Source organism: Penicillium taxi (genome assembly GCF_028828555.1).
Source record: "Penicillium taxi strain IBT 34144 chromosome Unknown utg000005l_segment0_segment0, whole genome shotgun sequence".
Taxonomy (NCBI): domain Eukaryota; kingdom Fungi; phylum Ascomycota; class Eurotiomycetes; order Eurotiales; family Aspergillaceae; genus Penicillium; species Penicillium taxi.
This window is the reverse complement of record NW_026643207.1, coordinates 1,579,691-1,599,905: the sequence shown is the minus strand read 5'-3', so window position 1 is coordinate 1,599,905 and position 20,215 is coordinate 1,579,691. Positions and strand designations below refer to the sequence as shown.

Below are 20,215 nucleotides of genomic sequence, written 5' to 3'. Positions count from 1 at the left end.
TCTCCATGCATTAGGATAATGAGGGCAGCCCAAAGGCAACCCTTAATTGTACACGTCTTAAGCGCTCCATATACATGGCTCCAGCCCTGGAGGGGGCCTATGCCGACAAACCGCCCGAAATTACCCGACCTCGGGAGGTGATACTAGCACACAATGGCACCATTAGTACTCTAAAATAAGATCTTTTTGCCACGAAGAAATCTCTCGATTGTCTTGAAGTTCATAAAATCATAAAATTGTGTTGAACCTATTCCACGCAATATCCCCTGTAATTCTCATGGCTTAAAGCGGCCTCTGTGAGAAAGACGAATGTCGCATCTGCGCTGAGCGTGGTACTTCGCCTTGTTCAGGTCCACGTAGTCAATGCCCTTGGACTCAACTTCGCGAGCAATGTAAGCACTGATGGCAGTGGCGATAAACTCCTTTGCCTTCACGCGATCCTCAATCTTACCTGAAGTAGACAGATAAATAAGCGGACGTTGCGGTATTAGCAAGATAGTTATGATGACCTACCTTCTCTAGCCTCATGGTCTTCGTATGCTTGTATGGCTTCGTAGGCAGCAGCACCACCGAGCAGCTCAAATGTCCATTTCGCATTGTGGTGGTTGTTTACATTGACGATTTTTTGGCTCTTGGCCTCGGGGGTATCATCTGAAAGCAAGTTAGAGCGTCACTTCTCAAGTGTTAGACTTTACATACTGTCAAACCAGCCCATGTTTATTATATACAACCTTGGGAGTGATGAAGAATAGGAAGAATTCCACGGGTCAGTAAGGGGCGGTTAGAGGAAGAAAGATGGATGGGATGGGCTGGAACCTTGGAAGAGCTTATCCTCAATAGTCTGGCCTATTGACCCCGCACTACCCCGTGAATATGATAATCTATCGATAATTATCTTCTCAGCACTAAACCTATTCAGGAATTAGTAGGAATGCGTTGCAATGCGGTCGAGGCGTGGTCTGAGCAATCACTGATGCAGAAAACATAAGATTGATTCATAGAAATATCCGATCGATCATTGGGACAGCAGAAATGAGGAAAACAGGAATACGTCTGAACAGTGAAGTCTTTCACAAGTTAAAATGTCTACACGTCATCTGCTCATATTGTAATTTCCAATTTATGTGATCACATGAACAAATACTGAATTAGTGGGGCCGAACATTAAAATAATGTTTATTTAAAAACTACGGAGAAGCACAGCGCAGTACGGAGTAGTTAGTTATGCCAAGAGCGCACTGCTAAACAGACAGTGATTAACATCACGTGATACTTCATTTCCACGTGACTTTAATAGTGGGTCCTAAGATAAGCGTATGAGGTCACATTATTATTCTTTCCTTCTACACATTTCGATTCTACAACCGTTGTCATGGGTTCAATCGTTCTCCCTCATTTGAATTCTGGCTGGCACGTTGACCAGGCCATCCTCGGTGAAGAGGATAGACTCGTGGTTATCCGATTCGGACGCGACCACGATGAAGAATGTAATCACCCCACCTTGTTTGTCTCAAGACTAAGTGCTGACCGCATACCACAGGCATGCTACAGGATGAGGTTCTGTACAAGATCGCAGAAAAGGTCAAGAGTGGGTATTTTCTGAACCCTAGAGATGCACTACCAATATCACTAACACGCCTTTGTGTTTAGACTTTGCAGCGATCTATGTTTGCGACATCGACCAGGTCAAGGATTTCAACCAAATGTACGAACTTTACGACCCTATGTCGATCATGTTCTTTTACCGCAATAAGCACATGATGTGCGATTTCGGTACCGGAAATAATAATAAATTGAACTTCATTCTCGATGACAAGCAAGAACTTATCGATATCATCGAATGTGTCTACAAGGGCGCAAAGAAGGGACGTGGTTTGGTTGTTAGTCCCAAAGGTATGAAAATTCTGCTCTATTGTGGAAGCGGATTGAGTTACTGACCATTTTCACAGACTATTCGACCCGCTATCGCTACTGATTTATCTCGCCGGGAATGGCGGTTGACAGATTTGTCAACTTGTTTGTCCGAGAAGTCACCGAAAATGGAGAGCTTTTTTAGAGCTTTTTAGAATCAAAGTCAGTTATTGAATGTGTGGACTCTGAAAACATGAAAACATTGTAACTCTTGATCTCCTTAGAGTCCGACCTCCGGACTTCGTCGATGAAACCAGAAGTATCGGCGATGCTGCAGATGAGCACGATCTGCAGCAAAGACTCTAATTCGCTACTTCACCAACCTTGAAATGGAAGATGGAGTATTGAAGGAGCCTGGAAGTTCCACCATAATGCCATACGGTGATAACTAATGATTCATCCGGTCATCTCACTCCAAGTATTTCCGAGAGCCGAGCAAAGCTAGTTTTGTGGTGCGTAGACCTTATTTAGACCTTGTTCCAACTTCACTTGCGGCCACTACTATCCACAGCAACAGCTTCCAGTCATCAGTCAATCAATTCGCGATCTCTGAATGGCTATCCCTTCTTCATAAGAGCAATATCCTCGTCGCCCTCTGCACTAGCTCTAGGAGAGGTCTAAAGTTCTACTGACTTTTGAACAGCCTCGTCAAAAAATATCATTGCTGACCCAACCGTCCTCATTTGTAACTCCAATCTGCACCTGCCATAGATTCAGTACTTTATTATGTTGAACGAGAGTTGCTTTTGTTCAGAATTTTGTGATAATCCCAACTTCAGAGCCCAAAGCAGACTTGCATGGATCACAGCTAGGATCTAGATCCGCCCTTTTCCCATATCAAAACATAGAATCTACAGTTAAATCAACGAAACATAGCTCAGCGTCATGGCTTTTTTTTTCTGTGCTCACTATATAGAGCGGGGCTTGAAGTTGAGCAGGAATGTCTTCCTTGAAATGAATGCTTCCAGTAGACCAAAAAGGAAGATCAAAAAGCTTTTTCTCAATTTAACAAATCTTGATGATAGCTTGTGTTGTTCACAATTGCTCATATCCAACCATCTAGTCTATAGACTGACACCTAAAGCCTTATCCATGATGATATACTCCACGTCGGCAAGATTAGAGACCGAAGCTGAATACCCAAGTAGTTTCGGCACATGAGATGGTACACTTGTAATTGAGGCACTGCATACTGGCAGCCTCACTGGCAGTGACATAGTGTTTTGGCCCGGCAATATATATGAAGTCTTGGTAATGACTTCAAATTCGTCCTTCATGGTCAAAAGAAGACTCGATTGAGACTACTTTCTACAATTTTGATCATGTCCACGATATGACCATGGTCTGGGCATGTCTTTCAGTCTTGAGACTCCGGAAGACCTATTCGATCATCACAAGCGCTTCTGAGGAAAGAGGTACAAGGCTACACATATGAAGAGACATGCTGTTTCTGAATTAAGAAATCGCGTCAGAATTGAGCTTGAATATCTCGTCTGACAATATGCCTGAGCATTTCTAACTTTTGAAGGCGATGTTAGTCACAATCGCTCGAGGACTGAAGGTTCAACGGCGACCATATGGAATACCAGGTAGCTTGAAATGAGAATTAGAAACAACCTTGGGCAATGCGGCAATATCTCTAGTCCCGACTCCCAACGTTTGATCAATATCAACTGGGTATTGCTGCTATTGGGAGCCACATCCTTGTGGTGAATGTCAATATATCCAATTTTGATCAATAAAATATAATTTCGAAATGTTCAGTTCATGAATTGAGTTTCAGTCAAACCTCCAGTACCTGTTTTTTTGATGCCAAATCCCAAGGATTTTGACCTTATTTTGACCTTATTTTGACGTGCCTTCCTATCCGCCGCAACAACTTCACCTTGAAATTCAACCTCAACGTCCCGGCTCGCACTCCCACTTTCTCCAACTCTCTTCCCGCCAAAATGATCGATCAAGTTATTTTCGAGGATCTCCAAACCAAGATTGACGAGGAGAGCGCCGTTCGTGATGTGAGTATTTCGGCGTCCGCGTCTTTTCCGAACATTGAAATTCTTTGCCAAGCCGAACCCCAATCAAGGCTTTAACGCGCATGACTCAGCTAACACTCAAATGTCAGTCGCTTCACGAGATTGTTCAAAGTCTTTCGAGAAAAGGTATTATATATTATTGTCCTACACTAAATCTTCCAGCTCCTCTGACAGGGCTGCTCCCAGACTTGAAATTAATTTTCAGAGTAGAAACTGATGTTTTCCATAGGACGATCAACTCAAGCTACTCTCTCGCGGGCGCATTCTACCCCAAGCGATCAACGTATGTGAATATTTATGTTGAAAGCTTTTTGATCTTTCAATTGAATATTGCGCCTCTTTCCTCTTTTATTTGAAAGTGGACATGGCCTCGTTTCGAAGTATCTTATATCTAACTTGGTATAGTCAAGAGCTTGCTCGAAGATGCAACTGTCGAGATATTGGCCCAGAAGCAAGAAGTTGCTCGCCTGAAGGCTGTGGCTGACAAGCACCCCTTCTACAAGTATAACGGCCTGTGGACACGAGAGCTCCAGAACCTGGTTAGTCTATGGTCCGTTTGCCCTTGACTTTATATTAACATATGCAATTAGGTTGCCTCAATTGAGCTGTGTGCATGGCTCGGTGGATTGCAGGAGCACAAAGGACCCAGCTCGACCTCATTCATGACAATCGAGGACGTGGGCAAGTTCCTCGAAAGTATGTTCTCCCTATTGAGATCCAGCAGTGATTGGAACTGACTGTTCTATAGTCCCCGTCAACTTGAAGGAAGAAGATGCCTTCCACCTCACAATTGAAGAGTATCTTCTAGCTCTGATTTCCATGGTCGAGGAACTGGTAATTTTCACCTCCCTTCTTGTCAGATACGGCACTACTCACTCTTCTGTTTTAGGCACGACTTGCTGTCAACTCGGTCACCTTGGGTGACTTCGACCGTCCTCTCCAGATTAGCAACTTCATTAAGGAGCTCTTTGCTGGATTCCAGCTGCTCAATTTGAAGAATGACATTCTTCGCAAGCGCAGCGATGGTATCAAGTACAGCGTAAGTTAACACTCGAGGGTATATGAGGACAATAAGCTAATTCAACTCAATTAATAGGTGAAGAAGGTCGAAGATGTGGTTTACGATCTTTCGTTGCGCAACCTAATTCCTAAGGGTGCTACTGCTTAATTTCAGACTAGTAAGTCTACGAACCGACGGGGGAGTCGTTACATCCTAGTAGTTGATTGTATCGGTTTCGAAAAAAAAAAAATAGTTAGTCACAAGATCAAAATTGTTCATGAAAATTACAGGGATATTTCCTCTCTTAGCGAATCTCATCTAACATTCATTAATTCAGTAATATTCTGGTGTTAAACAGGGTATGCGATGGGCGTATTTCATACAAAACACAAAGATACAACAGTCTATGAACATACAAAGAGTACGGGAATAAAATAACATAATAAGCTCCTTCATGAAACGCCACTAGGGATGCGAAATCTCAAGTTTAAGCAGATGCAACAGGGGCCTCAGTGGCCTCAGCAGCCGCAGTGGTCTCGGTAGCTTTCTTTTGAGAAGCCAAGAGACCCTTAGCCTTAGCCTTCTCAATCTCCTTCACAATGGGTTCCTCCAAAGCATCAGGCTTAGTAAGAGAAGACCAACGGCCGGCGACCTTGCCTTCAGGTGTTACAAGGAACTTCTCAAAGTTCCACTTAACTCTCTTGAGTCCAATAAGACCGGACTGTTGTTCCTTGAGCCAGTTGAAGACAGGCGCGGCTTCACCACCATTCACATCAACTTTGCCCAGAACGGGGAATGTGACGCCGTAGTTGAGTTGGCAGAAGGACTGGATCTCGTCGTTGGAACCGGGGTCTTGGCTGCCGAACTGGTTGCAGGGGAAGCCGAGTATGGTGAAGTCTTCTGGGAAGCGTTTCTTCAGGTCCTGATAAAGCTTCTCAAGACCTTCAAACTGGGGGGTGAAGCCACATTTTGAGGCGGTGTTGACGACGAGCACGACCTTGCCCTTCAGTGAGGCGAGAGGGAAGGGTTCGCCCTTTTCTGGATGAGAGGTTAGTTGATTGCTGTAGTTAATACGGGGAAGGGTAGGACGTACTATCCTTGGGCTCAAAGTCGAAGAAAGTGGTTGCGGAGGCCATGGTTCTGAATTGCGCGAGTTGATGAGGTTGAGATGTGAAGTGTAGTAAGTGGTATGACGTCGTTAAGTAAGAAGTGAAGAATGTGCGAACAGGCGGAGTTGGAATCCCGCGATAAAGAAGCAGCGCGCGCATTTATCTTATTTGAATTTATGGGCCGAGGAAATCTTACCAAGAATTTTGGGTCTAGGCACAAGTGGTTTGAGGGTCTCCAGAGGGCTAGAATAAAGTAGAATAAAAATGGTAACAGTCTTTGACCGAATCCGATGCTCGATTAATATAGCTTCTGATTGGACGATCTTATTTCTGTTCTCTATTTTATGCTATTCAATCCACTCGAACAATTACTGATATTATTAAGCTTTGTGTCTAGAGCTTCACATTCTGGTAAACTTATTCCAAGTTGAATGTATAAAGAATATGGTAGGTATACACATAGAACCTCATGCCACCATGTGATTACAAATGAAGCGGGGTTGGAATGCGAGTGCGAATGCGAATGCGAACACCCTCGGATAGTAAATATGTTCATACGCTAGTAATTCTAACCACTAGTCTATCTCCTTTCTCGCGATCCTTCCAACGTTGGAAGCTCATCCACACTTGTGCCTGAAGTACCTTGTTACTGCCATCACGAAGACAATTTCTATTTTCTTGAAAGTCTCTGGTCAGTCCTGAGGTCTGCATGGTCGGAATATATCTCTGCAGGACTGCGAACGGATAGGATGCGTCGGTTATGAGAACATAAAGGTCCGGGTATAAAGCCCAGATATGGTTCGAAGACCGATTGGCCTTCCATATCACACTAGTTGAGCCCAGCCCACCGAGTATTGACTAGTGAACCAAGTTCCAAGTTACTCACGAGAGTACCAAGTATGCGGCGTCGAAGTTGATCATCTGGAAAAAGGATGTGATGCTTCAATCTTTCAGTTTTGCTTCAGCTTCGGCGTTGAGAACGTCAAGATCTAGTTCTGTCATCACTCCGAGAATGACACCCAAGCTTTCCATAAACCCATTGACCGCCACGCGCAGCATGCGGTTCGTGGTGGCGTAATATGTAGTCTTCAGAACAGTCTTCGAATCGTCGGTGTCTTGCTTCTGCTTCTTTTCTTGTGGCTCTGTCGAGTCTTGTGAGGATGGCGCTACGAGCGTCAATGTGCGTCGTACATTCGGGGACAATTCGGCGTCAACGTCGAGGGTTTGTAAAGCCGAAGAAGCGAGGCGGTTTGTGGGGAAGGGCAGAGAAATTGTCCTGATCAGAGTGAGTATGGTTGCTCTAAAGGCACAACGCGACAAGGCGCATTGAGTCTTGGTGGGGAAGTGATCGTACAGTGAGTGGGGAAATTCGTTGCTCGGGGGCTGTGCAGATGCCATTTCGAGGTAGTTTGGGCGAGAAGAGATAGCAGGCTTAAATCTTGAGGTCAATTCAGATGTTATATAGCGATTTTTTAGGGTCTTGAGGTTGATGCTGAGATATTGATCAACCAAATCATCAATTATTGATGACTCAGCACATGCGCATAAGCAACTAGCCTATTTTAGACTAGCTCGCGAACTTCATAAGGATAGATTCGCTTGATGTTTCGAATCAAACCCCCAGCATCTTGCAAAAACTGACGTCTATGGTTAAATTATATAATGATAATGGATACCTAATATGTGACTAAACATGTTACATCAGTTAGTTATCATTTATATCTGAGTGTTGAAAGCACTGCTTAAATGGTAGTGACATATTTTCCACTCATGTTGATGACTGTCATCCTCGACAACATACCTAGGTAGTGAAGCCTTTTGGCTTCCACATTGAATGTTACGTATGGACCGGTATGGTGCTTGTGGTATTTCTCAGTCTAGGAAATGGTGATCACTTTAACCTGGACTCGGCCTGACTTTGGTTGGCCGCCCTGGCAGTGTTGTCGAGGACATGTCGGAAAGTGTCCATGAAATCTCAGAAATTTTAATGATGATTTTATTTCAGGAATTATAGCTTGGATAGATTTTGCATAAATAAAACGATTTTTGGTGGATTGAAAGGAAAGGTCGTACACTTCCAAGAGAGGATGAGAACACATTCGACAATTTAAGTTACAAGACATATTGGGTAGCATCGTGGAGGGCAGAAATAACATTACAGCGGTGAAGAGATGGGTTACAGCTCATATGGCATCCTCCAAAATACGAACACCCAAAGAGAAGAGGAGATATCAAGTGCAGGCCAAAAACGATTCTATGGGGCTCGTATCCGCATAAACAACAGAACTATTCAGCTGTTGAATGACGGCTGAGGCAGGAAAACGTATGTAGCGACTTCTTCTACCCCGACGCCGGGAGCTCGCCAACATGGCTAGGGGCCGGGGGCTTATTGGCAGCCATGGCAGCATCAAGGCCGCTATAGTCTGCGGTGGTTGTCAGTAAATTCAGAGACCAAAACAGTTAAGGAAGGGTAGCGACGTACCTCCGCTGAGCATGGCGAGATCGTTGGTGACCGAGCCCTTCACAATCTCAGTCAGACCGGGAAGTTTGCGACGAGTGAGACTCTCCGCGGCAGATCCCACTGCTAGTCTAGAAGTTAGTACTCGGATGTCAAAATCGGAAGTTGGTCGAACTTACAATTCACTTCACCTTCGGCAGCGTCTGCAATTGGTTGAATGTCGCGATGAGTGAGACCCTCCACAGTAGATCCGAGGTCTATGTGAGAGATTAGTAACGTGGTTAATCGAAGCTTCAAAGTGCTGTTCAACTTACCACTGACTGCTCCGGTTGCAGTATCCACGGCGGAATTGACCTGGCGCTCAACAACTGATGGGTTGTCAGTACTCGAGGGAGGCATAATTGTCAATGATGATAGATGAACATACAAGGGACATTTCCAGCGTCACGGTCAATAAAATAGGCTCCACTCTCTGGGTGTGTTTCTTGGGGTCGACCGCCCGATTCTGGCTCGCGCTTAACAGCTTCACGGAGGGTTAGTATGGTGGCATCGGTTGATGAAAATAGCAATAGACATACCGGAGGCTGTATTGGTAAGTGCATTCTCACCAGTACCAGCAGCACTGCCAACGAGGCCAGTTACACCTTCGAGAGAGCCCGAAACATCAGAGGTAGATGCACCAGAAGAGTCAACATCACGCTTTTCACCAGCCACACCACTTATCACGTTTTTAGCAGTACCTTCCAAGCCGGATACAGCGCTTGAGATGCCAGTTTGACTAGGCATGGGGGCAGAAAGAACAATCCCCACAACGACGAGGGAAGCAGCAAGTCCGGCGAACTTCATTTTGGCGGTGTGAGCTTTTTTAGTTGAAGAGAGAGTGACGAGGCTGAGGCAAGTAAAGAGATTGGTAGGGAGAGTGTATGACTTGGATGATACAAACGAATTCCCCAGGTCAAAGCTAGACTTTATAGACATAATAAACTAGAACTAATAGTGTTTTGTATATCACCCACATGAGGCACAACAAACCCCTCGCGTGCAGGAGAGTCACGATGCTCAGAATTCGATTAGCTTAGAATTTGCATTTTGTCAGGTGAGACCCTTAATAGCACGGGTAATATCACGATCGACACAATACATGAACAAGGGTGCTGTTTAACATATCATGCATGATAGTATGGAAGCTGCAAGGGGTAAAACTCCCAGTGTCAATGTATCTCCCGAGGTGCGATGAATGACGACCCTTGAATCAGCAGTCATATTGATCAAAAAAGTGCGATGTAGTACGCATGCAAGGATTGAATTAGAACTTGCATTTTGGATTAGAAGGCCATGGATGAAGCACAATGCTCTTTTTATATGGCGTGCTAGGCCCCAGGCAGTTATACTGGACTGTCCAGGTGTAAGATCAAGATCAATTTGAGAAATCTACGAGGCATAGACATTGACTATCTAGTTCCGACTGCGTAGGCAACCTTGGAAACTCTAGGTATCTACTGTAGGTAGCTATTTACTTAGTGCATATGCACTTAGGTAGTTCTAGGACCAAGTGAATTTTCAATGCATACCTACTCAGTTGTTCTGCGGGCAGTTTTCGCTTCAACCCATGGAGTTTAGCTAGGTAGAAACTTGATAGAGTCCTAGAATGGTGCTTGATTCTCTCCAATCTAATTCTATATAGCATACAATAATTTTTACAGTTATGGTCTTAGACGCTTTCAACAATACAAAGCCACATAGACTTCCTTGATGCAGCATAACACTTCGGAATCCAGTTGTCAATTTGCTTCTCAAATTGGTTCATCATTTCCCCGGCCCTCATGATAAACTCGCGAATCTAGCCAAAAAAACACCTTCAGTGCGGCAGCAGCCTTGCCAGCTAGCTCGGAGACGACAGTCAGGCCACTGTAAACCACGGTTGCTGCATCCGGTTGCAGGTATGGAGAGAGTTTTCCGATTTCTGTGATGGTAGTATTGAGCAAATTATCCCATCATTTGTCATTGTTCTTCTTTACTTGCTTAATTTTGTCACTTAAGAGACTCTTCCATTTTACTTCACGGCTGGTAACCCTCATGGGAGTGCATAGAGAAAACCGATGGTGCTTTACAGCATTTCACCGCTAAGAATGTTGCCCTTTTACGCTTTTCTTTCTTTTACCTCTGCTGATCCTCTATATAGAACTCATCCCGGATTTCATCTGGATTGTCTTTATACGTTTCCTGGACACCATATTTCTTGATCTAGGTAATTAGACACCTAACTGTTTGCGTGCGGAGTCGATAGTTCTTTTCTTTCTATCAAATCTAGCCAGCAGTAGGGGTTCAAGTAGCATATAGCTGAATCATATTTCATCAAGTCATAAATGCGGCGCCAAATTCCTTGCTATCTATACATTTCCGTCAATATCTAGTAAATGATCTCAATCATTAAGCACACTGTATGTGACGAAAGATTTATCCCCTTTCCGCCCGGCAGATGGAGAGGTAGAGTCCTTTACATAGTTAAATTGACCCTCAGCATCAGCCTCTCTGCATGACAGAAATGACTCGAAGTTGTTTCTCGGTAGGAACCCAGCCAATATCGGTTTTGTTGAAACGCTTGGTCAAATCACGCTAGGAACGATCATGAACTGACATAACAATCCCCATGTCATCGACCTTGGCTTTCTTCTTGCGAGACACTTTCTCTAAGAACAGTTCGTAGCTTCTCTTCTAGAAACAGCCGCCAGTAGGCTCCCGGAGCCAATACTAGATTTTCAGGCCGAGATCAGTGGACATTACACCAAGCTGCCGACGAATTCGCCGAGCAGTTGCTGAATATGGGCAGTCAGGTCACCGGCATCGCTCGGGAGGGTAATAGGGTATTCCCAAATATCAGTCAAAGGAGAGAACTCTGTTACCTAAACGCAAATCTCTTCGTCTGATACCATCACCCGAGCAGGGCTTGTCGCGTGTTTTCCAAGTCTTCAGATGTTCCAAAGTTAGAAGTTTAATGCAGAGAACAGCGGCAACTAGGCAACCTGCCTAAGCTGGGAGGCACATGAGCAAATAAGTTATACCAATTGATATATATATACCTAGTCGACTGGTGATTCTTCTTTAAAGGGGATGGAATGTTAGGATCACTGGTTTGTTGTGTAAACAAGATATCTATTTAACACACGCAGATGGGCGATACGAATTATACGAATAAATTCTACGGTGACAAGATTACTTCAGGAACAGGCAACAATGCAGACTAGGCAGCGAAGGCTCACGTGCAGTCATCAAAACATCAATTCAAATAGGTTCGTTGGCCGAGTGGTTTTCAGATGACATAAGCTAATGTGTGAGATGCCTGAGGCGAACATCGGTTGCCCTGTCAACAGTGGGCACTATCCCTAATATTGACCAACATAACATAACAGCGGGCTTTAGCGCGGCATGGCAGCTGCCCTGACCCATAGGAGTCTTCTTCCACACTTTCTATCCCATTCAATCTTGAACCCTCCCATCCACAACATTTTTCCATTGCCTTTTTATTTCTCCTGTTGCTGGGTTGTATTATCCTTTGACTTCTTCTATCTCTAAATTGATTGACATTGTCGCGACTCTCTCAATTGGCCTGTCATTAATCAGTGTCGAGAAAGTGAGGGCAGTTTTGCGCAAGCTTGAATAGTTTACTCCTAGTTTTCTCTTTTTGTCCCATCTCTCATCAAAACACCATCATGTCGTCCGACGCCGGTCAGATGATTGAATACATCCAAGGTTCGTTAACTGCAATATTGCTATTGTTGCCTAGAAAATGTGTGATTGCGGGGGCTAACAACAAACGCAAAAAAGATCGCCTTTACCTGGCATCCTATGACTCGACTCCGAGTTCTAGAACTCCTTTCCCCTTTGCGCAGGACATACCCAAGTCTCCATCCAAGCGATCCGCGCGGCCCACTATGACGTCCCATAGCAAGCGCCGGTCTCCTGTGTATTTCACCGTCGATGATACTCTCCTCTACAATGCTTTCCACGCTGATTTCGGTCCTCTCCACATTGGTCACTTGTATCGCTTCGCAGTTCTTTTTCATGAGATATTGGGTGATTCTGCAAACAGTGAGCGACCGGTTGTCTTCTACAGCAAGACTGATGCCCGAAGCCGCGCAAACGCCGCTTGCCTAGTAGCCTGCTACATGGTTCTGATTCAATCGTGGCCCCCTCATTTGGCGTTGGCACCAATCGCACAGGCTGATCCCCCATATATGCCTTTCCGCGATGCTGGATACAGCCAGGCCGATTTCATTTTGAACATCCAGGATGTGGTGTATGGTGTATGGAAGGCCAAAGAGCAGGGATTGTGCGGACTGCGTGACTTCAATCTCGAAGAGTATGTATTTTCCATTTTTTCCTTACCGTTATGCCTCGTTTCCTGACAATTGAAATAGATATGAAAAATTTGAGCGAGTTGATATGGGTGACTTCAACTGGGTGACTCAAAACTTCCTCGCGTTCGCCTCTCCGCAACATCAGCCCGTTGCACCCATCCCCATGAATACACCCGAATATGACGCGCTTCCATCCAGTATTTCAGAAATCTGCTCTTCCAAACTTCCGCTCGCATTCAAGAATGTTCTGGTCCACTTTAAATCTCGAAATGTTGGCTTGGTTGTGCGATTGAACTCGGAACTTTACAGCCCATCTTACTTCACAGCGATGGGAATCCAACACATTGACATGATCTTCGAGGATGGCACCTGTCCTCCCCTCCAGCTTGTGCGCAAGTTTATCAAGCTTGCTCATGATATGATCACAATAAAGAACAAGGGAATTGCTGTGCACTGTAAGGCAGGCCTCGGTCGGACAGGCTGCCTGATTGGCGCCTATCTTATCTACCGCTACGGCTTTACTGCCAATGAAGTCATTTCCTTCATGCGGTTCATGCGCCCTGGTATGGTCGTGGGTCCCCAACAGCACTGGCTTCACCTGAACCAGGGCTCTTTCCGCGAGTGGTGGTTTGAGGATAGCATGCGGGAGAAACTTGCTCAGGCTGCCCCCGTTACCCCAGCCCGTCACTCGACCAAAAAGCGCTCCAGTAACGGACCGATCTCTACCCCTCCCAATAACAGTCACTCCAAACGTGCTGCCCTTGGTGAGATCGACAACAACACCGATACTCATGCCAACCAACACGAGGAAAACCTTCCTGCCCCCACCCCGGGTCAGCCTCGCAAATCACACCGAAAGGATTCACGTCACCATCCCTATGCTCGGACTGCATCAGGTGGTCTTGCGGTGGACCATGACGCTAAAAATGGAGAGCAGCGTAGCCAACGCGGTCACCGGCTAAGCAATGACAGCAGTGAGAGTGAAGAAGAGGCTCAGCTTCGCATGCTGGCCAAGCGGTCATCCAAGTCACCTGCGGCAGCATCGACTACCCGGTCTGTTAGCTACTCGGCAACAGTCACTGCCAGCTACACTTTGACTGATGATGCTAACGAGGATCAAGAGAACTGGGTCGAGCACGCAGGTCCTAAGACTCCTTCCAGTCGTAAGAATACTAGCACCCCTATCCCAGTTACCAAGGTCCGTTCTAGTCCCCGGCGGGCAACAACCGACAGCAAGAAGGTTGAGCCTCGAGGAGTTCGAAAGACTAGTGCTCGAGTTGGAAGCACATCGAGCCCCGCTCGTGCCATCCGAGCTGGCCAGTAAAAGCCATGAGCCGTTTTTTTTCCTCTCATGACTGGATGCTCCGCGTTGTCTGCCTGTGGCGACAATTTCAATTCTACATGCCCACATGGGCAACATTTCGCATACCCATTTTTCTTTTGCATCTGAATGCTTTTAATGTGGTTCTCGAATCTCGATTTTGTTATGTGGTTCTTTCGGCGTCTCAATATTGGGGGTTCTGGCATTTTTCTTTCCGGCGTTAGGTTACTGCTTTTTGATTACGTTAGAAAGTTCTCACCATTTGAGGCTATCACGATTGATCCGATTGTTTCCTCCTTCGGTCTCTTCGTACACCCACGGCATCTACTTTGCTTTTTGTCCCGGGTTTTTCTTCCGTGTCAATATTACGCGATATGACAGTTTATCTATCACATTTCAAAATATCTTTCTCTCCTTGTATCGTCAGCAGTGAACGTTTTCCATATACCTCGAATGCTAACACCATGCTCACTCTAATTCCTCCTCTGTTACCTGCTGGGCTTCGGTTGAACGTTGTGCCTCAACACTTTCGATTGCTTCTCCGAGAGAAGCAGAACTTTATCATCTAAGTGAATTCGAAAACCGGTACTAGGCTCGTTCAGCAAGAATAATATTACATTTCTGACAGCCTCAAATCTGATTTCTGGAGCCTCATACCCAACCTTCCAAGGTTGGAAGTACACAGTGTTTAACTGTTGTGTATAGAACTATTAAGTGTATTGAAGGATTCAAGGTTCGTAGATCGGAATAAGTCCCCCACTTTTTTGACCCCTTTGATTGGATAATGAATTGGCATGCAGTGCATCCCAGCAACCCCCATGGGTTAGGGACTCGACAGAACAGTTCTCCTGGCCATATAATACACGTTCAGTTGACGCCTGGGGTCAGAGGGGGTAGGTGATTTTGCAGGGGGTCTCTGGAGCTCTGCCCCTGATACCATTTATAAGAGGAGTGGTTGTAAACCTTGGCCATAGTAATAACTCCAATATGGTAATAGTAATAGATATAGAGATGTAGAGTAGAGGTTAGTGAAGGAAAAACCACTTATTATATAGCTAGTTAAGCTACTCTTAGAGAATTCTAAGGAATCCTTCACAATATACATTTCTTTGTTGTATACTTACCAACTCTAGAAATTTAAGCGACTCCATCATAACCCAGAATTGGGTGACCACCAGTATGATAAGAGGGCTGCACAGGATATCTGTCCGTAGCGACCATCAGGCTTTGTGGGTTGACGGGTGCTGTCAGAAATCGGATATAAACATCTTTTACCTCTAGGGGTATACAAGCCTCCTCGAAGATTTTTACCACGCTGGCTGGGTTGTCTGAATAGCCGCAGAAGGCCGCCATCTGCGAAGTTATTTCGGATGATTTAATCAACAGAAATTATAGCTAGGTGAATTTCTGTCTACCTTCGAGCTCTCATAGCTAGATCTATCCCGATATGCTCAAAACACTTTCGTCATCCTTCTAGACAGAAAATGGGTAGGTATAATAATTAGTAATCCACACGTCTAGGACCTACTCACTAAAGTGAAATATGAACTTACCCTTGCTAGTTAATCTATCCGGCCCTGCTGATCATTTGCGGGTCGTTCTTTGGTATAGGCCAATGTCACGCCATCTAAATATTTAGTAATTGATATTATCTAAAGTTCATTGTTTCGGCCTTTGGAAAGGCCCGAATGATTATAAATGCGATTTGGTAGGTCACGGCTGTAGGCATAGTAGTTGTACCTGATTTATACCATGAAGGAATGGCTATACAGAGCATATTTCCTATAATACCTTTGCTAGTAGAAATGTCGGAATCGAAAGAAACATCATCTAGTCAAGACTTCTCGGACAAGGAGGTAAACCCGAATCCTTCATCCTTAGCGCCAGCAAGCGAAGCCCCTAATGGGGGAGTTAAAGCATGGTTACAGGTTCTGGGCTCTTTCTTTCTCTTTCTTAATACCTGGTAAGTATTTTCGTTATACTGCTCTATGATACAGGTTACTAAGTGACCACTCACTTACTAGGGGCGTCATCAATTCCTTCGGAGTCTTTCAATCTTACTACCAGAAAGAACTCATCCCGAATAGCTCCAGTTCTAATATCTCATGGATTGGATCTGTCCAGGCATGCCTGCTACTGATCATTGGCGTGTTCACTGGTCCATTGTTTGATGCCGGCTACTTCTACGTTTTGCTTTCATTAGGGTCTTTTTTGGTGGTTTTTGGCATGTTCATGACAAGCCTTTGTACTGAATATTGGCAATTGATACTAGCCCAAGGAATAGCTGTTGGACTTGGGAGCGGCTGTTTATTTATTCCCAGTGTTGCAATTGTATCGACATACTTCACCACGAAGCGGTCCTTTGCCACTGGTCTTGCCGCCTCTGGAAGCAGTCTTGGTGGTATTATTTATCCCATTATATTTGTTCGTCTGCAGCCACAAATTGGCTTTGGCTGGTCAACTCGGGTGATAGCATTCATCATGCTCGGCATGATGCTAATCTGTCTAGCAGTGATGCGCGTCCGAGTACTTCCTCCCCAAAAACGTCGACTTTTGGAGCCTCGAGCCTTTCTCGAAGTGCCCTTCACCATGTTCACCATCACTGAATTCTTCGGATTTATGGGGCTTTATATTCCGTTCTTCTACTGCATTACCTACGCCTCTGAGAAAACGAAGGCGTCTGAAAATCTAGCATTCTATATGCTTCCTATCATTAATGCTGGGTCCGTCTTTGGGCGTATCATTCCCAACTTCCTAGCAGATAAGACCGGGCCGTTAAACATTCTTATACCCTGTTCTCTCATTTCTGCTCTTTTGGCTTACTGTTGGATCGCCATCGAAAGCTTTGGAGGGTTTATTGTCTTTGCAATTCTTTACGGGTTCTTTTCCGGCACATTTGTGTCGTTGCCGCCCACAACGGTGGTCAGTCTTTCTCCGAGTCTTGGTTTAGTTGGCACTCGGATGGGTATGAGCTTTACTTTTGCAGGTTTGGGCCTGCTGATTGGAACGCCGGTGGCTGGTGCAATCCTACACTCATATGGGTGGCTCGGTACCCAATTATTCTGCGCCTGCTCTGTTGCTATAGCAGGGGTTTGCTGCATTATTGCGCGCTTTAGTAGAGAATCATCACTGATCGCTCAAGCTTAGACTCAACTCTTGGAAGATAACAAAATGTCAAAGTATGAATTGAAAATTACAGAAGGGACTTAATATTATAAGACTGGTCTTTGAATTTAAAACATCTATCATAAATAAGCTCAGTAGTAAGGCAGATGCCAGGGGTCATAGCGAAACAAGTTCCTAGATATTACAATTTAATAGCCTTTCCATATATTAGTGTCTCAGAAGCTTAGACTCTAGCAATACTAGAGAGACTGAGGTTCAAAAAAAGAGAGATAGGAGGTATGTTAGTCCGAATGGAACATTGGAACTCTGTAACAGAATGTCCAGAAATGAAGGTAGATGTAAGCATAATACGTAGTCTCCCATCTATTCCTCGCCAGATATACTCTGCCACCGCTACTCTGACCGCCTTCATACCGCCTTCCTAAACCGTAATACGAAGGGGGTGCTCTTTCCCCACTACAAGACTCAAATGTAGACCAATTCGGGAAATCCGGTTGCCCACCTCAACTTCAATCTCCGCCAGTTGTCAAGCCGTCACTCTCTGTATTCAAAATGAGGAATGATGATATACATCGTTCACGGTCGCCTGCAACTCGTCGGAATGGTACACTTCAATCATGCGAGCCCTGTCGCCGTTCGAAGCAGCGATGCGGCCATGAGCGTCCCATTTGTCGCAGATGCGCCACTAAGAAAATCAGTGATAAATGCTTTTATCATCCAGCTCCTATGACCAGGCGCAGGCTCTCGCAGCAAGCTAATTCAACAGTGGTACTAGCTCCATCGAATAGCTCAACTTCTTTGGAGCTGACCCGTCAACCAATTTCCAGGTAGAGAAGCGCTAAACCTTGTAAACTCGAAATGTTAAATCTGATCGTCAAATATAGCTCTTCCAGTCCCGGGGCATTGGGCCAAGGTCGAATTTTTGTATCATTAGAGCCACCATCTGCTCTTCCTGGATATTTAGGCTCAACAAGCTTTAGCGCGGTTCTCGCCGAACATCGCAACGAGATACCCTTTGAGCCAGAAGAAAACACCGACTCTTACCCTGTGTTATCTGTGGAGCCGGACCGAGTCCAGTCCGGTGCAGACGTACTTTTGTTTCTTTGGAATCTTCATGGCCGTCGGCAGTTGATTGAAAATTATTATCCTCGATCATGCAATGTGGTCGTACCTAGAGTTGTCACTGATGCGATCCTGAATTCAATCAATGAGGTATTCTCTGGTTTTAATTCCAACGATATAATGCCACAGTTGCAAGATCTGGCGACTCAGATATTTCAGAACTCATCTCGGTCAATGACTACGCACCAAACGACGACTGTTCAAGAATATTGCTCGTCCTTTACAGGTCGTAATACCCGTTGGGAGGCAATAGGTAGCCTATTTTCTCTATTCGGCCTACAATTGGTAGTCACGCCTGAAAATGATCCTATTTTCTTGGAAGGAGCCGACCAAACTTGGCCGAAAAATCGCCTTCTGGACCAGGTCATAATGGCAAGCACCATCTGCATCAACTTCTGCGATCAAACCTCTTCCGCTAATGAATTACTGGCATTTTTACAATACAACTATGTGATGCTTTTGACACAGCATTATGGAGACTCAAGTAAGCTGAATTAATGACAATACGATACAAAACACCAGTTTATTGATGATTTTCGAAATTAGGTAACAAAGCCTGGCGTCGGCTGGGTGATTTGGTGGCTACAATTTATACTGCTGGATTACATCTTGACACAGAGAGCTCGGACGAATATCCTTTTTTCCGTCTTCAGTGGCGGAGAGGATGCTTCATCTCGGCTTTCTATATGGACAAGACGATGGCATCTTTCGTTGGCCGCCCACCTCTCATGAACTATCGATACTGCAACCTAGAGCCTCCACTCGATGTGAGCGACGATGTTCTTATCGAAGGGGGTGCTGCTTTTGATCAAGCAGTATCTGAACTTGACAGTAACGGTTGGAATACTCTGGGACAAATGTACCGAATGACATCGTCTCGGCTGCGATTCCAGCTTGCCATCTTCAGAGAACAAACCCTCGATATCGCGTTAGGAACCAATAAGCCCAGTGATCTGGTTCGTAAATCCAAGTAAGCATATCCAGGCGGGCTTTTCACTTTCTTTCTGTGACTGACTTGGGTTTTTTTTTCAAACAGCGAAATACAAGAGCAGGTGCGTGCTGTATGGGAAGCAGCCCCCGATCATATTCGATATGACCGACAGGTACCAGATTCTCTAACAGACGGGTGGCTCGCGATTGCTTATATTTATCTCAATTACCTACACACGTGCTTTCTGCTGCAGCGGACACTCATCAAACATACAGGTGCTGAAGAGGGTGCACTGTGCGATATCTCCCGCCGTATCCTGGGCATCGTCAATCAAATTTGCAGTCAGCGAAATCCGCTGGTTGACTTAGATAGACATTTTTCTTGGATTGTGAGTTCATTATCTCCGACAGTATGTTCAATATGCAAGTTGAACGCATTACTGATACCATGCAGGCACTCACGTACGGACTTCCCAGTGCAAGTGTTTTGCTTGTGGAACTTCTACACCAGTCACAACAGCCCAGCTCATATGTTGTTCTCCTCCCTCGCGCAGAACTGATACGCAATCTGAGTGTTTTCATATCACTACTGTCATGGGTGGCACGTCCAGGCCATGGTAATTACAGTACATGTAAAGCGGCAGAGAAGAAATTGTCTCTGATACTCGATCAACTTTTGGACCCACAGCCGGTACAGGAAGATATGGTCCACGATGTCACATCTGGCCTATCCAGTTTCTTGGACTGGTCAAACTATAATACTTGGGACTTCAACTCTGAGTATTTTCCTGTGGCTGATGCATTCGTGCAATGAATCCAATCCTAGATATGGATTAGAAGCAGCCAA

General features: G+C 45.1%; 10 protein-coding genes across 10 annotated transcripts; 5 read left to right on the top strand and 5 right to left on the bottom strand.

The window, feature by feature from the left end:
• Positions 1-275: 275 nt before the first annotated feature.
• N7495_007939 (DUF3759 domain-containing protein) lies at positions 276-715 on the bottom strand (the record flags this gene model as incomplete). Its single annotated transcript, XM_057210590.1, has 3 exons — positions 276-451; positions 514-651; positions 700-715. The coding sequence occupies 3 exons, from the start codon at positions 713-715 to the stop codon at positions 276-278; spliced, it is 330 nt and encodes a 109-aa protein (XP_057060133.1).
• Positions 716-1,372: 657 nt separating this feature from the next.
• Positions 1,373-1,975, top strand: N7495_007938 (DIM1 family thioredoxin-like protein; the record flags this gene model as incomplete). Its single annotated transcript, XM_057210589.1, has 4 exons — positions 1,373-1,487; positions 1,541-1,588; positions 1,651-1,893; positions 1,950-1,975. 4 exons carry the CDS (start codon positions 1,373-1,375, stop codon positions 1,973-1,975), a joined length of 432 nt encoding a protein of 143 aa, XP_057060132.1.
• Positions 1,976-3,860: 1,885 nt separating this feature from the next.
• N7495_007937 (translin) lies at positions 3,861-5,112 on the top strand (the record flags this gene model as incomplete). Its single annotated transcript, XM_057210588.1, has 8 exons — positions 3,861-3,926; positions 4,034-4,070; positions 4,174-4,227; positions 4,350-4,483; positions 4,535-4,640; positions 4,693-4,778; positions 4,834-4,983; positions 5,041-5,112. The coding sequence occupies 8 exons, from the start codon at positions 3,861-3,863 to the stop codon at positions 5,110-5,112; spliced, it is 705 nt and encodes a 234-aa protein (XP_057060131.1).
• A 319-nt stretch (positions 5,113-5,431) lies between these two features.
• N7495_007936 (glutathione peroxidase) lies at positions 5,432-6,080 on the bottom strand (the record flags this gene model as incomplete). The annotated part of the gene is made up of 2 exons (XM_057210587.1): positions 5,432-5,982; positions 6,038-6,080. The coding sequence occupies 2 exons, from the start codon at positions 6,078-6,080 to the stop codon at positions 5,432-5,434; spliced, it is 594 nt and encodes a 197-aa protein (XP_057060130.1).
• Positions 6,081-6,995: 915 nt separating this feature from the next.
• On the bottom strand, positions 6,996-7,451 carry N7495_007935 (CTAG/PCC1 family protein; the record flags this gene model as incomplete). Its single annotated transcript, XM_057210586.1, has 1 exon — positions 6,996-7,451. One exon carries the CDS (start codon positions 7,449-7,451, stop codon positions 6,996-6,998), a length of 456 nt encoding a protein of 151 aa, XP_057060129.1.
• Positions 7,452-8,393: 942 nt separating this feature from the next.
• Positions 8,394-8,910, bottom strand: N7495_007934 (uncharacterized protein; the record flags this gene model as incomplete). The annotated part of the gene is made up of 3 exons (XM_057210585.1): positions 8,394-8,476; positions 8,536-8,637; positions 8,691-8,910. 3 exons carry the CDS (start codon positions 8,908-8,910, stop codon positions 8,394-8,396), a joined length of 405 nt encoding a protein of 134 aa, XP_057060128.1.
• A 126-nt stretch (positions 8,911-9,036) lies between these two features.
• On the bottom strand, positions 9,037-9,357 carry N7495_007933 (uncharacterized protein; the record flags this gene model as incomplete). The annotated part of the gene is made up of 1 exon (XM_057210584.1): positions 9,037-9,357. The coding sequence occupies one exon, from the start codon at positions 9,355-9,357 to the stop codon at positions 9,037-9,039; it is 321 nt and encodes a 106-aa protein (XP_057060127.1).
• A 2,864-nt stretch (positions 9,358-12,221) lies between these two features.
• Positions 12,222-14,193, top strand: cdcA (phosphoprotein phosphatase CDC14; the record flags this gene model as incomplete). Its single annotated transcript, XM_057210583.1, has 3 exons — positions 12,222-12,261; positions 12,337-12,871; positions 12,930-14,193. The coding sequence occupies 3 exons, from the start codon at positions 12,222-12,224 to the stop codon at positions 14,191-14,193; spliced, it is 1,839 nt and encodes a 612-aa protein (XP_057060126.1).
• Positions 14,194-15,995: 1,802 nt separating this feature from the next.
• On the top strand, positions 15,996-17,337 carry N7495_007931 (MFS general substrate transporter; the record flags this gene model as incomplete). The annotated part of the gene is made up of 2 exons (XM_057210582.1): positions 15,996-16,153; positions 16,215-17,337. The coding sequence occupies 2 exons, from the start codon at positions 15,996-15,998 to the stop codon at positions 17,335-17,337; spliced, it is 1,281 nt and encodes a 426-aa protein (XP_057060125.1).
• A 531-nt stretch (positions 17,338-17,868) lies between these two features.
• Positions 17,869-20,182, top strand: N7495_007930 (putative C6 transcription factor; the record flags this gene model as incomplete). The annotated part of the gene is made up of 6 exons (XM_057210581.1): positions 17,869-18,143; positions 18,201-18,922; positions 18,985-19,408; positions 19,475-19,541; positions 19,623-19,757; positions 19,823-20,182. 6 exons carry the CDS (start codon positions 17,869-17,871, stop codon positions 20,180-20,182), a joined length of 1,983 nt encoding a protein of 660 aa, XP_057060124.1.
• Positions 20,183-20,215: the final 33 nt, after the last annotated feature.